This window comes from Physcomitrium patens, chromosome 3 (genome assembly GCF_059467195.1).
Source record: "Physcomitrium patens ecotype Gransden chromosome 3, ASM5946719v1, whole genome shotgun sequence".
Lineage (NCBI taxonomy): Eukaryota > Viridiplantae > Streptophyta > Bryopsida > Funariales > Funariaceae > Physcomitrium > Physcomitrium patens.
The window spans coordinates 9,952,001-9,969,429 of NC_143412.1; the positions used below are offsets into that span (position 1 = coordinate 9,952,001).

The window sequence follows — 17,429 nt, forward strand, 5'->3', positions numbered from 1 at the left end:
ACCTATTTATATATGTAATTACTAGCTTAAATAAGTATATCCGTGACAATAAGTTAAGACATGTAGCTAGCAAAGTCAACATGTTTTTGAGGTTCTATAGGACATTGCTATATAGCTTCTAGTTAAGAGTATATATGGAGGCAAGAATGAAGCCTTCTTCACTCTTGTCAATATCTTTTTAGTCCTTAGTCTTATTTCAAGACTTTTTAGTTTTCTTGTTTTTGGCAATAGCTATTTTAATTTAATATTACATCAACTTTTGAGTGAATTTTTAATTCTCTTTAGTGATACAATAGTATATTGAAGATTTTCTTTCTTTGAAATTTATGTTCTTGATAATACTTTAAGTGAGACATGACATCTCAATATCTAGACATCTAGGGTACAAAAAGATTCTAAATCAAATCTCAAGGATATGATTTTGAGTAGGTTTAGATTGTGATGTTTGAGCTTTTGTACATTCTTGTGAATCATACTAATGTAACAAAGTATATAATATAACATTTCTTAGACTATTATAAATAAATCCACTACCTATGACATCTTGAGAGCATGTGACTATGGATCTTATTATTTATTTGCCGCAAATACCTTACAATCGTATTATGGTCTTTGTGGATCAACTCTCAAAGTAACTTCACTTGGCTATAATGTCTTTTGATATTGATGCTCTAATACTTGCATGAATCTTCTTCAAAACTATCTTTTGTCATTATGGATTACTTTGTGTCATTGTTTCAGATTGAAACTCATGCTTCATGGAGAGTTTTTAGTAGGTCTTGTTTAAGCTATTCGGTACACGACTTGTGATGTCTACAGCCTTCCATCCTCAAAAAAATAGAAAAATAATGTCATGTTGTAACACAATAATATGATGTAAATATAATCAAAAATAAATTTTTAATTAATATTTAATCATCTTGGTTCAATAATAATTGAAGATATTTAAACATGGCTTTTATGAATGCTTCTTAGTTTATTTTCATGTCTTAATAGCTAGTATATTAAGAATTGATTAGTAATTTTACCTTCTAGGCTGTAGAAATTCTTTTACCACCTTAAAAAGGCCATAAATTAATAAAATCAGGTTAAAAGAGATAAATAATTAGAATGGTTGATACTAGGATTAAGTTGAAGATAAGATTGGACTAAAAAATTCTTAGGATAGATTAGATTGATAATTAGAGATCAACTATTTATAAAAGAGGGTCAAAATTAGACCTATAGTGACTAAAATAATTACTTAGGATAAAATAAGAGGGTATTTGAATTTCAAAAATTAGAATTCTAGAGCTAGCTTTAAGTTAATTTAAAAGATATAAGGCTTATTTTTAGAAGGTTTAGAATAACTTTAAAATTTTTATTCAAAGTTAGGATTTGTATCAATGATTTGGAATTTATACAATATAACTAGGGCTAGTACTTTTAGCTAATTCATGTAGTTGGTATTATATCTACTATTCAAAATTTGGTAACACTTAGTTGATTGAATGTATTGTGTATATAAATTTTTGTATTAATCTAATAGTACAATTGAAAGATATCTAGGTTTTGGTACAAGATGGTATTAGAAGATGGCAGTTTGAGATTGAATAGGATTTCTATGATATCTAAAGGTCTACTTATTGCATCAAGATGAAACTTAGCATGGTAGTAAAAGGCTTTAATATTAAGTTATACATGGATTTTGAATTAAAGTTAATAATTGGAGAAGGAGAAATTACTAGTAGAACATTTACATCAACTTTCAAGTTGGCAATTAAGTAACATGAATGAGGTTTTTGGACTTTTTCTTATAGTCTGTAAGTTGGATTTAGTTGAATTTTATTTGAATATATAGAAGATTTATAGTATCAATTGTCTACAAATTCTTTCACTAAGTGGATGATCAAATTGGAAGTTATAGCTTGCCAAAGCTCACTGACTAGAATTAGGACTTATAAGAAGAAATCAAAATTATCTAATTATGAAAGTAATAAGGCAATTGGAATTTATATATGATTGAGTTTACTAAGAAGAGTGTTTTTGAGTACTTTGTATTAGCTTTAAGTACTTTTGAATTAAAATTCGACTTGTATTCTTTTTATATAGATGAAACTTATTAGGATTTCTTGAATATTTGTAAAACTCGACTATACCTTCTACTACCAAATACTCAATGCATTTTCAAACGAGACAATATGTATTACAATAATGGAGCATATAAATCAGATCTTAAAAAATATGCTCAGAATATTTGTGGTAGTTCACCATAATGACTATGATGAATATTTGATGCCTTTGGAATTTGTCTATAATGATAGTATTCAGATAGGTATTGATTATTTACCATTCTTTGTTAACAATGATTAGCATCGAATTATGCCAACAACTCTCTATTCTTCCATCGATACTAATAATCTGACAATAGAGGAGTTTATACAATAGCTTACAACAACCTTGCAAGAAATACAACAGTGTCTCCTCACTGCACATAATCAATAGAAGAAATATGTAGATAACCATCGACAACACAAGACCTTCTAAAAGGATGACCAAGTATTATTTTTCAATGCCAAACTTCTACTCGCTACATCAATCCAAATCTATAAGCTAGTATCTCAATAGCTTCGACCATTCTAGGTTTCTACAGTAATTTCTAATATTGTATATTGCCTCAAGCTTCCTCTACATATTCAAGTCCATCTAGTCTTCCATATTTTATAACTCAAGAAATTTTATATTGAACCAAGGCGCTTTTTAAATAGACACCAATCACCACTACTACCACCATTTGTCATTGATGACCAATAAGAATATGAAGTGGATAGTATTTTGGAGTATTGCTATTTTTACCATAGCAATAGACATCCACAACTTTAGTACAAAGTTTTGTCAAAAGGTTATTCCATCTATGATGCAATTTGGAAACGTGCACATAACGTCACTCATTGTTAGAAAACCATTTGGAAATACCATCAAGAGCAAAACGAAGACATTTCGCATTAGTGAGCGGGAATTAGCTATAATGGGGCATAGATAGGATATTTGTATTATTTGCACATAGAGATATGTAGTTGGAGTTATTTTTGGAAAGTTTCTAAAATTAAGATCAAAATGGTGGTTCATGTGGGATTCACTATAGAACCTCAAGAATGAGAAGTTAGAGCTGAAAGGAAAAAGAAAGAAAATACAAGCTTGCAATTAGTGCCCAAATAAAGATTATATAGCAACACAAAAATAAGAGCAAAACAGAGAAAGCTAACCATTGGAAATTTATCAATTGCAATTTGCAATTATACAAGTGCATCAAGTAAAGAAGCATGATGGTACACCATCTAGAATTGACAATGCTAATGCTAGCACAAGTGGAGAGATGTTGGTGATGCCCAACCTATGCCCTTGACTATCAGCTAACATCCAGTCCTCGTCCAATTTATCATTGATCCCACAACATCCAATCTGCTCTGCAATTAGGATTAGGTAAATTACAAAGTTACCCTAACTAACTAGGGATTATTGCTGCAAGTAAACTCAAATGTGTATATTATTGTTGTGGGAAATAAAGTTACTCTCTTGAGTTCGTATTAGCAACAGCTGCGGCGTCGGAATGGACTGAAGCAGACATGAAACTTGTGATCAGCTTGCCAGTGATCTCGAAGACCAGGTGGAACCGAGAAGTCGGCAATGTGGTCTCTATTCTCATCCTCCAACTAACAGCACGCCGTGTAGATGGGTCCCATGATACGAAGCCGAAGACTTCGCTAAGCTGAGTGAAAACGTGACCTAAAACTGTGTTTCAACGTGCAATTATGTGTTGTTTCACATCTTGCTGCTAACGAAATAGAGGTTCAAACCTGACAAACAACATACAACAAGTGATTTATGATGTAGTAGTGGGCAACAACAAATCATGGTCGAAAGATGGAAACATAACACAGCATGGATGCTGGTTAGATTGCAACCCACCCAAATCGTCAGTTAAAGAATGTGGTCAAAAGCGCTCCAATTATTTGGATATTAGCATGAAACAGTGGCCGTTAGGCGTTTTATGAGCCATCAGAGCATTTGCATTCTGCATTTTGATGGAACTTTGTTGTGACGCTCACCCAGGTGGCATGTTTGTGAAGTTTCCGGTTGTGCAAATCAAAAATTGTCACTCTACGAAACTAGGTGACGCTTTTGACAATCTGGAAGATTGCTAAGGCTTGAAATCTATGAGCGGCTGTACGTTTCGAATCTTGTTCAGGTCCTGTAATCTACGACTGGGTTGTAATCTAAGGGATAGGTGTGGATATGGTGACGACTCAGGAGGTCCGCAGAGCGTTGGCGATGGTGGACAGGACTCCACGGCGCCACCGCAGTCGAATTCGAAGCTGTGGACTTTGTATGTTCCAATCTGTAGTTGCGTCGAACTGATCGCGTTTCGGCTCCAGCTTGCAGGACTGCGCGGATCCTGTCCTCGGCGTCGCAGGGTAGCTTCTGGTTCCCTGAGTTCAGTGGCAGCAAATGATCCAGCTCGAAAGAAGTTGTTTGCAGCATTCGATTGATCTGTGTAGTGGTTTCAAATTATCAGTGCGGTGTTTTTGGTTCCAGGTCGAGGAGGGTTTTGGAGCTGATCGGGTTGGGAAATTTTTGTGTTATAGGTTGAAACTCTGTTGGGTTTTTGTACATCATAGAGTACTGATTTCCTGTCTGAATTCCTGTTTGGTTTGAAACAATTCGTGCTCTGAGCATATGCCTCTTGAGGCCAACCTAGGTTAAGAGTGATATTTCACAACCGGCCGGTGAGAGAATCATACAGGAGCTGCATGAGCGGAGTCGTTCTGCGAAATAAAATGAGATACTGGTTTCGGATTGCTTTGGAATTGTTGTTACCTTTTGAATAGTGAATTTCGATTTTTGGTTTTTGTTGACATGAATTCTGCATGGAACAGCTGTGATTTTCAGAAATTCGTAACTTTGTTTGTCTAGGCTTCTCTTTGTTAGGGCTGAGTCCGAAATTGATGGAATGTTCAGCTAATCGCAATAAGGTATTAGCTGTTTTTCTACCAATTTCAGCTGTTAAGGACGTGTCTGTTATCATGGAAAATCGTTCTACTCACTTAGCATGAATATAATTCTAATAGGTTAACTCCTTTGGTCCTGAGCATTCTAACTCTCCGTGGATTTTTTGAAAAAATTTCGATCGCAAGATTTTAAATAAATTATCAAGGGTGCTTGACAGTCAATTTTGTGCTCGCCTGTGGAATGGCCTTACGAACGTCTTTTCATTCGTTGCAGATATGGCGACTATTACTGCAAATACATCCTTACAATTAACACGCTTCACTTCTGTATACAAGTTCTATGACGGCCGCCACATTGGAACCGTGAGTTTTCCTCAATCTTGCATCTTCTAGCCACACAGTTCATTTCAATTTGTTGTGGAGTGAACTTACAAGCGTAATTCAGAGGATGTTCCGATTAAGGAACCGTGTGATTTATTCTCGATCCAATGACCAATACACTATTTTTGCAGGTCAATGCACGGAGAGCATGTTGTCATGCTACGAGAGGAAGCCCTAACATTAGATTGTTAACTTCGATCAAGGGTGGCAGTCATACATCAAGACTAATGGGGTCAGGGCAGCATGACCATCTTGTTGCGCGCTGCAGCGGTGGCGATTCATCTGAAGCTACAGAAATGCCCTCTGATTCAAGTGATATGGAAGCTGACATTAGCACCATCAATTCTTTAGAAAGCGATGGAAAGGTTACGCAGACTACGGTAGACAGTGCTATTACGGAGGCTTTAGAAGGTAAGAAAGACGACAAAAGCAGTATTCAACAAAGTAGCAATGCTGTTGCAACGGAGAATGGTGCAAGCAAGGGAGTGGTTTACCCATCTGGCGACATGGTATATAAGAAGAAAGAAGGCTGGGAGGAATTTGTTGTGAAGTGCCGCATGCTTTTTACATTGCCGTGGCAGAGAGTGAAGAAAGGAAGCGTGTTGACGATAAAGCTTTCAGGCGAGGTGAGTTAAGAATTCACACTTTTGTCTTTTCGTGGTGTTAGTCCAGGTTTGAAGCAGAACAAGAAATTTAAATACTCATGGAATGGCTTTAGATTCGTGTGTCTCGGATACTGAGGAGCTTTTGTATGTAATCAATTCATGCAATATGCTGTATGATAGTATATGACAGCGTTGGCTTGAAAGAATACTTTGCATTAAAATTGGCATTCTGAGTCTTCCAAGTACTTCTCTTAATTTAATTCCAACATTGGATGCAAGTTCATTACTTTGAATGTCTCATGTCGACTGAACGATTTTTTTGTACTTTTTCCTTCAGATTGCAGAGCAGTACCAAGGCCGGTTCATGCAAGGGTTATCCTTGCCACAGATATGTGAGAATCTGATAAAAGGAGCACATGACCCACGCATAGAGGGCGTCGTTCTATCAATTGAGCCCTTGGCCTGTGGTTGGGGAAAGCTTGATGAAATCCGACGACACATGGAATATTACAAGCAATCCGGTACGTAACCTTTTCCAGTTAATTTGCTGAAACTGCCCTACTTTCTCCACTTATCGCTTCTTCCCAGAGGATAATCTACATATTTTGAGGATCCCTTTTCACCCACTTTTGTTATACTAACACTGTCTACTCTTCATGTAAATTCTCTCTGCTAATTTTCAGTTATTGTATCAAGGATTGTCATCAGTTTTTCTCTTAAATCTCGATTGTAGACGCACAATTGCATGTACGGCAATAATTATCTGGTAACCATTTTGGACTGTGACAAAATAAAGCTTTCTAATTTTTTTTCAAAAAGTTTCTGAGCCTCAGAAATTTATCGTCCGCTCTTGGTTTGAAAGGGAAGGTTTTACTGTGTTGTCTAAAGGTCTATTATGACTTTGGATGCAGGCAAGTTCTTGGTAGGCTATATGCCAGTTGGTGGAGAGAAGGAGTACTACTTGGCAAGCGCATGCTCAGAACTGTATGCACCCCCGGGGGCATATATTTCATTATTGGGTCTGAAAGTTCAAGGCCAATTCCTTGGTGGTAAGTAAATTAACTTGAAGAAGTTGCATAACAGATTGTTTGTAAGCTCTTCTACACTTAATGATGATGATACAGGACGTTCTTTGCAATACTCTCGAGCCTTTAATTTCTATTATTCTTGATCAGGTTCAATATTGCATGACACTTAATCTAAGTCTTGAACTCAATGATGGAGTTCTACCACAACTCATCTGGATGTTTTATGTGACGTGTTCCAGGGGTCTTGGAGAAGGTAGGTGTGCAACCCCAAGTGCAACGTATAGGAAAATACAAAAGTGCTGGAGATCAACTTTCTCGCAAGGATATGTCAGAGGCCAATCGAGAAATGTTAACAGCTCTTCTAGATGACATCTATGCAAATTTTCTGGAAGAAGTGTCACGTGCTAAAGGTGCGGATCTTAGTTTCTGGTTTTTGCTTGAGGAATGAGATCTTAAGCGACTGGGCCACTTTGTAGAAGCAGCTTAAGCAACTTTTTGGGGGTTTGATTCAGCTGGCAAATCAAGTAGAGCAGCATTAAGTAGCAAAACTCTCTGCGTTCTATTTGCCAGGCATTCATAGTTTGTATGAATGGCTACATGTGATGATATGCATCAGCGGAGGGGTTTTTCTTGGTATAATTTGCCTTGAAGAAGGTAATGGAGCCATTGATCGAGCGCTTGGTTACTGTGCATAGGTAAAACTAAGGAAGAAGTTGAGGCTTTATTTGAATCTGGTATATACAAAGTTTCTGACCTTAAAAAGGATCGGTGGATTACGGATATCAAGTACGCCGATGAGGTTAGTTGGCTTTACTTTGCCTTGTATAATTTTATCGTGAAAATGGCAACTTTTTATTAATACTGATTTTAGCTCTAGTACCTTGGGAGAAAGGTGGCAAGGTCTCGGTTTTTAACCACAGGAAAATGGGGGTGAATAGATTGAGGAGATGCTGAAGGAGAGAATTAAGGCAAAAATGGATAAACCTCTGCAGACAGTACAACACAGGTATCCAAATATGTTTCCTATTAGCTCTTACTCTTCTTCAGTCAATCCTTTTGAAAGATGTGAGCAATTCTTGGCTCACGAAGTCTACATTTTAAGCTCGTTGGAGAGGTAGTTGTGATGAGTTCCATGTATCATATATACTATTGTCCATGCTGTGCAGGAAATATTGTAGGGTCCAATCGAAGACACTAGGCTTGGCGGGAGGGAGCAACCGTATTGCTATTATAAGAGCAGCAGGAAACATAACAAGGACTGCAAGTGGTAGACTGGGAGTCTCTGGCGAAGGCATAGTCAGCGATTCTTTCATAGAGAGAATTCGATTTGTTCGAGGTATGTGAACATTTGCAGCGTTTCTGTTCGAGGATCCGTGCATCTTTGCATAAGTTTATGGTGGAGAATTGGAGCAGTTTAATTGTTTAGTGTATTAGGCAACGAAACATTGTAACAGGAAGGGCTGTAGTGGAGGGTGGCCATCTTGTATTAAGTTTAACGTTACATGTAAAACTTTGTCGGTTTAATCATCATGGTTCCACTCTCAGGATTAGTGCAACTAATAGGATGTTCAGTAAACAAAAATCCTTGACCAAATTTTGGTTGCGCATGCAGAGGCTAAGCAGTTCAAAGCAGTCATTATTCGTATTGATAGTGGAGGTGGTGATGCCCTTGCTTCCGATTTGTAAGTGATTAGACGAACAGTAGCATCGAGGCTTTCAACAACGCCTCTCTGTTCACATTCAAGATCACTTTGCTTGTCATACTTGGGTGGAGTTATTTCTATCATCAACCGTAAAAAAGCTGCTTATAACTGTATTGTTGTCAGTGCATCAATTACGTTACCGTTTTCCTACTTCTGAACTTATAATTTTTCGTTGTTACGGCCATTAGGATGTGGCGGGAAATCAAACTCCTAGCTGAAAGAAAGCCAGTGATTGCATCAATGGCCGACGTAGCAGCTAGTGGAGGCTACTACATGGCAATGGCAGCCGGAGTTGTCCTAGCTGAGCCGCTTACTATCACTGGATCAATTGGAGTAGTAACAGGTGAGTATGAACGTGCTGATTAATGTTTTACTTGTATTATCGCTGAGTAAGGTAATAACCTGGAGACAGTTAACTTGATAGATTTGAGTACTACCACTTTAATTCTGTTTATTTTTTCAATAACTTTATTGTGATCTCCTGACATGATATATATTCTCATCATGGGTGTGGCAGCTAAGTTTAATTTAGCAACTTTGTATGAACGAGTTGGTTTCGCAAAAGAAATTATTTCCAGGGGCAAGTTTGCTGAGCTCGATGCAGATCAACGGCCTTTCAGGTATCGTATATAGCTTACCTTGATACTTTACAAGCTTGGTTCTTCATCCAAATCCCAATGTCAGTGTCACCTACTGCTAAACTCATTTGATAATAGAGCAAGTTCACTTATTGCGACGTGTCACTTTTTGTATGGCTCGTAGCCCTGAGGAGGAGAATTTTTTCAAGGAATCAGCAATGAATGCCTATACATCATTCCGAAATAAGGCTGCAGAGTCGAGATCAATGCCGGTAGGTCTGTCATCCCTTCTTTTTTCACGAGTTTCCTGTTTTCCATGCTAAGCTTTGCAATATTACTGAATAGTTTTCGTTCAATTTTTTGATGGATTTGCAACTAATCTCCCACAAATTTCGGAACTTCCAGATAGAGAAATTAGAAGAAGTTGCGCAAGGGCGTGTCTGGACTGGCAAAGCTGCCCTAGATCGTGGCCTGGTTGATACTCTTGGTGGAATCTCTAAAGCAGTTGCTATTGCAAAACAGAAGGCTGGTATAGCTGAAGATCAACAGGTAAACAAATTCGGAACCAACCAACTATTGAGACAATTTTTGTATGCAGTCTTTAAGCTTACTTGCATGAAAAGTGTGCTCTTAGATTGGTAAAATTTCTACACTCTTAGATTGGTAAAATTTCTATCATAACTGGACGTGAGTTGTGCAGGTTTCACTTGTTGAGCTGTCAAGACGACAAGCATCGCCACTCTCTTTATTACTTGGGGGTGCTTCCGCACTGAACTTTTTTCTCCAATTTTCTCAGACCGAGATTGGCTCTAAAGTGCTAGAATCCCTCCTAAAAGGAGCTCCTCTCCCTGGCAATACTTCGTCTGGAGTGTTGGCACGAATGGATGCTATTAGTGTGGATGGTGTTGGCACCAAGTCTGCAGAGAATGCAGGTGACATGAGGTTTGTGAGCCAGAGCATTGAAGACAGCTCCCTCTGGAGCTCGTTACTCGAAATCATGGCTGATTTTTTGTAGTGTAACTCACTATAGCAAGCTCATCTCCAAGGTGTTCTAGTAATCTGGATTATAAATTTCTTTTAGAACTCTTATTCTAGTGTCTTTGAGAAAACAATCGTTGCACTTGGAAATATGAATGCAACCTGATGAATAGAGTATCATGGTTCTAAATTTTGTAGATTTTTGACACTGTGTGCAACGTTGAGCGCTGCCATGAAGTTTCTTTTTGTCAGTCATCCATAGAATTTATTGCGAATACTTAGTTCTCAAACTCCAAGTCTGTTTGGGAGTTCGAAATTGTTCTCAATATTTACGTCAAGGTGTTGATGTGTGCTTTCACACAAACATTTTTCTTGTTGTTCAGTGTCCACACGTGCATTCTGAGGTACCTCATCCATTATGTCCATAATCTCACTTATATGGAGTTATTTTAATTCAGAAATGGCTAATGTATTTGATGTTAGAAATATATTTTATATTCATATTAAAGGATTTGATATTACATGCTTTCATCTAAAGTTTAACCATTATTAGTAGTATTGTTGCCTTGTCGCTCTTAATTGTTTTTAATTTCAATATTTCTTTTAATCATCTTGTGGTCATTTTAAAGAAGGTAGGGTATGGTCTTACATTTATTGGTTGAAAAAGAAAAATATGGATTATATTATAGAGGAGCTTGATTGAAGAATATAGTAGAAAATTACTTCAAAAAAATATAGATAAAAGATAAGAAAGTAATAAAAATATTTAATATTAATTAAGTCTTTTCATAAAAAAGAATTATAATTACTTTGTAGGACCATAAATAAAACAAAAAAAACATCTTTAGGTAGACATAAAGAGTATTTTTTAGCAAAAATTACCTAAAAAAATTAGAAATTAAAATCCAAAGAAAACTTATTGTGAATGAAGGTCAAAACTAGATCTCAAGATACAACCATAAGATAAAAGAGAAAAATACGACTTATATTTTAAAAAGACATAAGTAAAAGAAATGAAGGTAGAAAATATATCAAGTATTAATATTGTCTTTTTGTAAAAGAGACATTTACTTACTTTGTAGAACCATAAATAAGACAAAACAAAGTGGATTATAAAAATAAAAAACAAATATAGCCAACTTTAGGAGAGAAATAAGAATAATTACTAACAAAAATTACCTTCAAAAGTTAGATATTGATATTAAGGACATGAATTAAAAAGAACCAAAATATCAATATACTCTTGTATTATTCAAAAAGAGTAGATAATCAGTCAAAGATGGTATTATATTAAAATCAAAATGGCTATTGCCAAAGATAAGAAAATTAGAGATTCTTGAAACAAGACTAAGGCAACAAAAGCATTGATAAGAATAAAAAAGGCTTCACTCTTGCATCTATATATACTATCTAATTAAGAACTATATGGTGTCATTCTTTAGGGCCTCTAATGAAATGAGATTAAACTCTCTCTAAGATCTAAAACCCTTCTAATAAATAGCAATGTAAATTCCATCGTAATGTAAGACAGAGCAAACCAAAACAAAATAGAATGGAACAATGAAAGATAGAAAAAAAAAAAAAAAGAGAATAGAATAGAATAAAATAAAAAAATAAAAACGAAACTTTATCAAGAAAAAAAGATTCAAGTCATACCAGATCAAATATCCAAATGGTTTCGGCTAGTCCTATTTATACTTTGTCCAACCATCCTAGATTCCACTAAGATAGTGATACCTTTTAGAAAGTTCTAGAAGTGGATCCTATTTTAATAACTATTCTAAATCCTGCTAAAATGCTTCATGGTATGTCCCACATAAACCACCAACCTAGCCTCAATACTAAAAACTTCTAGAAACTTCTCAAAAACAACTCCAACTACCTATTTCTATGTGTCAATAATACAAATGTCTTATTACATCTAATATATGTTTAATTTATAAAATATTCATCTAACTTGTAAGACACATGTTTAATTTGTAAGATAAATTTCTACATGTATACCATGTGGAAAACTTGTACTACAAGTCACTAATATGTGCAATACATAGGTAATTTGTTAGCCAAGTTTTCAATCTACCAATCATCTACAAATATGTATATAGTCAAATCACTATCTTTAAAGCTGTCAAGGACAAAGACTCGATGAGGGAAAATATACACCAAAAGGCTATCTCGATATAATAAGTCAAAATATAAACAAGTAGGTATATTAAAAGGAAACTGGAATGGCTATTGCCACAAGACAAGAAACTAAAGACTCTTGAACCTGGACTAGAAGCAAGAAAGGAGTTGACAAGAGTGAAGAAGCCTTCACTCTTGTCTCTATATATACTATCTAACTAGGGGCTACGTGGCGACATTCTATAGGACCTCCAATATGTATTGACTTTGTAGGACACATGCCTTGACTTATAAGGCAAGTTTTTCTACGTGTGGGCCACATAGTTAGCTTGATCTTCAAGCTAACAACATGTGTGGCACATGGCCAACTTGTTGACCACGTTTCTAATCCAAAAAGTCAATTAAAGACACCTATGAAGTCAAAGCAGTGTCTAGGAAGTTTCTAGGAAGCTTCTATATTAAATATTATAGAATTAACTTACTTTTATCTACTTTTACTTACTTCTACCTATTTCTATATGTAATTATTAGCTTACATGATTATGGCCGTGACATTACCCCCCCTTCTAGAGACGAGTTCCACGAGGAGCGGTCATCATATGTTGAGGAAATCTATGATGCGACGAATTGTATTCGCCACATACTCTGATCTCTGTTCTCTTCGAAGATGATTGATAGGGCCTCTCAACCATCGATAGTGTCCCATACAAGGGCGGGAAGACCACCCAGTTATTTGATCATTATTGAGGCCTTCGTAACTTCCTTTGAATAGAATATTCGGAACACCATCAGGAGTTGTTCCTACCTCTAGCAAAATCACCAAACATCGAGAGTCCCTTCCCAAATCGTGATACCAAACGCGTTGTATCTCACCATCTGTTCGAGGAAGAACATGTCATTCTTGAAGATCTTCATCTTGATTGCGTCGTCTTGAAGGTTGTGACAATCGTAATGTCTCGTCCGGCAGGTCAGCAAACGAAGGTTCTTGAGTTGAATTTGCTAGTTGTTGGCTCTCCATCTAATTAGCGTCACAAATGCAAAGAAGTTACAAACAAGGATAGGAAATTGAATGTTATCTTGCCTCAATCTTGTCTCTTTTATAAGAGAGATTTTCATCTTGGTTTTGATGGATGTCGTTGATGAAAAACTTTGACTTTAGCTGATGCATTTGCTAGATTCCTGGATGGCTCCCATGTGCGTTCACTAATATCATATCCGCGCCAATGAACAAGATATTCTAGCTTATTTCGGCGCCGCCTTGAGTCTAATATCTCTTCCACCTCAAATTCTTCATTATTATCTACTTCTATAGGAGGCGGTGGCATTTGTCTTCTTCCTTGTATATCCATTGTCTTATATGGTTCAAGAAGAGACACGTGGAATACAGGATGGATCTTCACGGACTCCGGTAGATGTAACCGATATGCAACTGGGTTGATCTGTTCAGAAACAGAAAAGGGGCCAAGCCTACGATAGTCCAACTTGTCACAAGGTCGAGTAGTCTTGATATTGCGACGAAGTAGCCATACCTTATCACCCACGTTGATTTGTGGTTGCTCCTTACGATATAGATCTGCGTTTATCTTTTGTCGTTCTTGAGCTTCCTTCAATTGCGTCTTCATTATTGCATGTAACTCTGACAACCGATTTGCCATATCTTCTGCTGCAGGATTATCAACTTTTGAAAAATCAAAAGTATCAAGTCGTGGATGATAGCCATAATTGGCAAAGAAAGGTGTTTGTTGCGTGGAAGAATGTACCGTATTATTATAAGCAAACTCTGCCAATGGCAGAAGGGTTGTCCAATCATCTTATTGGTAGTTCATAGTACACCTTAAATATTGCTCCAAGACTTGGTTTACGCGCTCTGTTTGTCTATCAGTTTGAGGATGGAAAGCCGAAAATAGCTTTATGTCTACTTTTAAAATCTTGAAAAGGGTCCTCCAGAATCTTGACACAAATTGAATTCCCCTATCTGATATGATATCTTTAGGTAATCCATGATAGTGATAGATATTATCAATGAAAAGCTTAGCTGTTTCTTCACCTGTGATAGATTTTATACATGGCACAAAATGTGCCATCTTGGTGAAACGATCTACTATCACAAATATAGAATCATAAGATCTTGAGCTTGGAAGATCTGTGATGAAATCTATAGAAACAGAAGACCATGGTTGTTTTGGTATAGGTAATGGCTGAAGAAGTCCATAAGGTCGATGACGAGGAATTTTTGATCTTGAACAAATATCACATGATTGTACAAAGTCTTTGACTGACTTCCACATTTGTGGCCACCAAAAATCTCTTGATATGAGTTCCAAAGTCTTATTATATCCAAAGTGCCCTGCTGCTGGAAAGTCATGACGTGCTTGAAGAACACGTAAACGTGCTTCTCCTTTTGGAACATATAGGCGTCCTTCAAAATATAATAGATTATTCTTGAACTCGAACTTAGAAGGATCATGAGACTTGGAAGAATTATTCTCGATATCATAAACAAGAGGGTCTGAGGACATACTGGACTGGATTTGCTTGAGAAAAGTTGAATCAACAGTCAATGTTGATTTCATTGCTCGGAGATGAAATTGCTCCGGTTTCAAGAGGACCGTTCTTTGTTGCTCAAAAGCTGCATCTCCTTCTTTTGGTACAAAATAAGAACGTCTAGATAGGGCATCAGACAAACCTTGTTGTTTTCCTGGCCGATAAGTGATAATGAACTCGAATCTTGACAAAGACATACTCCAACGAGCTTGACGACGATTCAACACGTGTGCTGACATGAAATACTCGAGGTTCTTGTGATCTGTATACACAGTGACTGGACTAGAAGCGCCTTCTAGATAATGATGCCATTCTTGAAAAGAATCCACGATCGCAAGAAGTTCTTTATCGTGGATCTCATAATTGATCTCGGCTGCTGAGAATTTTCTTGAATGAAAAGCTATCGGATGAAGTTTGTCATCTGTTCCCATTTGTGATAAAACTGCACCCAAGGCAAAATCTGATGCATCTGTTTCCATAAAAAATACCTTGGAAAAATCAACACGACATAAGACTGGTGCAGAGACAAACGATGTCTTCAAGGCTTCAAATGCTGCTTCCGCTTCTTGATTCCATTGGAATTTATCTTTACAAGTCAAGCGTGTAAGTGGAGCTGCAACTCGTGAGAAATCTTTGATGAAGATCCGATAGTAATTGGCAAATCCCAAGAAACATTAGACATCTCTTACTGTCCTTAGAATCTTCCAATCCATGATTGTTTGGACTTTCTTAGAATCCATCATGAGACCATCATTTGAAATGATGTATCCTAAAAAGTCAACTTGAGTAGTATGAAATACACACTTTTTCATCTTGGCGTACAATCCTGCATCTCTAAGTTTTTGTAATACTTGACGAACATGTATTTCATAATCTTCGACGTTCTTAGAATAGATCAGGATATCGTCTAGATAGCAGACGACAAAATTGTCTAAGAATTCACGAAATACATCATTCATGAGATGTTGAAAAGCAGCTGGTGCATTCGTGAGTCCAAAGGGCATGACATTATATTCGAAATGTCCATACCTGGTTCGAAATGCAGTCTTCCATTCATCTCCTTCTTTGATCCGTACTAGATTATATGCTCCTCTTAGATCTATTTTTGTATAGATCTTAGCTTGATTCAAGTGGTCAAGGAGTCCTGATATCAAAGGTAATGGATACCTGTTCTTGATTGTGATCTTGTTGAGTCCTCGATAATCAACACACATTCGTAAAGATCCATCTTTTTTCTTTACGAATAGAATTGGAGCTCCTGCTGGAGATTTTGAATGGCGTATGAAATTCTTCGCTAAATTCTCGTCAATATATGTCTTGAATTTAGCCATCTCATCTTGCGATAAACTGTAAATTGGTCCAAATGGTGGCTGAGTTCCTTCCTTGAGGTCGATTGAACAATCATATGGGCGATGCTCAGGAAGAATATCTGCATTCTTTTTCTCAAAAACGTCTTGATACTCTTGATATTGACTTGGAATGCCACTTGAAGTCTTTACGTTTTCAGAAATAGGTGCAGCATAAATAGCAAAAGTTGATCCTTCTTTTGCTGTGTGTATAAATGCTTTTGCACCTATAAGTACGGGTTTTACTATACTAGACTTATAATTTTTTACTTGGTTGGTAGAACTATTAATAATGCTTTGGAAAAAGTCAAGTTTACGTGAATTCCAATCTATTCGAGGGTTATATTTTTCTAGCTAGGATAAACCTAAAATAACTGGATTGGACGGGGATTTAATTATGTTAAAAGCTATGTAGCTATCATGACCGTCTATTGTTACTTTTATAGGATGAGTTTCATGAGTGACATCTCCAGAAGACAAGGGACGACCATCTATGACTTCTACATGTACTGGTTTAGGTTTCTGTACAAAAGGTATTTTACGACTTTTAACAAATTGTTCATCTAAAAAACATGCTGAGGCTCCCGAATCTAATAAAGCAGAGGCTTTGTAATTCTTAGGTCCTAAATATAAGTCTATTATAAAACAAGGAGAGGGTTCTAAGGAGAGGATAGGACCTTCATTAGGAATTGTACAAGGTTCCAGCTGCACGGTCCCTATTGTAGCTGGACGAATCCGTTTTCCGACATGTTGTCTTCTTTGACCGTCGTACCCCTCATTTTATAGTTGCGTCGTTTCTTTGGACAATGTTGAGCAGTGTGCTTAGGTTCTCCACAATATAAACATAATCCTTCTTGACGACGACAAATCTTTTCTTGCTCAATTAGGGGTTCAAAACGTACCGCGTTAATTTGCATGTCTTCTACTTCCGAATGTACGTTTGGCAAAGATGTTGATGTTGCCATTGAGTAATAACGTTGAGGTTCCCGTGAATGATTCTCGGATCGAAATTCAAAAAGTCGATTATCACATTTTACCACAAAATCGATTGCTTGACTCAAAGTTTGAGGATTAGGTAAGTTGAGCATCAATTTCTTTACTTCGTATTGCAATCCATAAAGAAATTGACTGATGAGTGGAGCATCATCCCACTT

The 17,429-nt window shown here is 36.7% G+C and overlaps 1 protein-coding gene across 1 annotated transcript; it reads left to right on the forward strand.

The window, feature by feature from the left end:
- Positions 1-4,435: 4,435 nt before the first annotated feature.
- Positions 4,436-10,638, forward strand: LOC112280451 (serine protease SPPA, chloroplastic). Its single transcript, XM_090248706.1, has 16 exons — positions 4,436-4,454; positions 4,576-4,625; positions 5,263-5,351; positions 5,501-5,995; positions 6,312-6,495; positions 6,886-7,023; positions 7,242-7,412; positions 7,698-7,801; positions 7,941-8,008; positions 8,169-8,338; positions 8,615-8,684; positions 8,894-9,048; positions 9,223-9,325; positions 9,468-9,555; positions 9,689-9,832; positions 9,984-10,638. The coding sequence occupies exons 3-16, from the start codon at positions 5,265-5,267 to the stop codon at positions 10,296-10,298; spliced, it is 2,292 nt and encodes a 763-aa protein (XP_090104832.1). The 5' UTR covers positions 4,436-4,454; positions 4,576-4,625; positions 5,263-5,264; the 3' UTR covers positions 10,299-10,638.
- Positions 10,639-17,429: the final 6,791 nt, after the last annotated feature.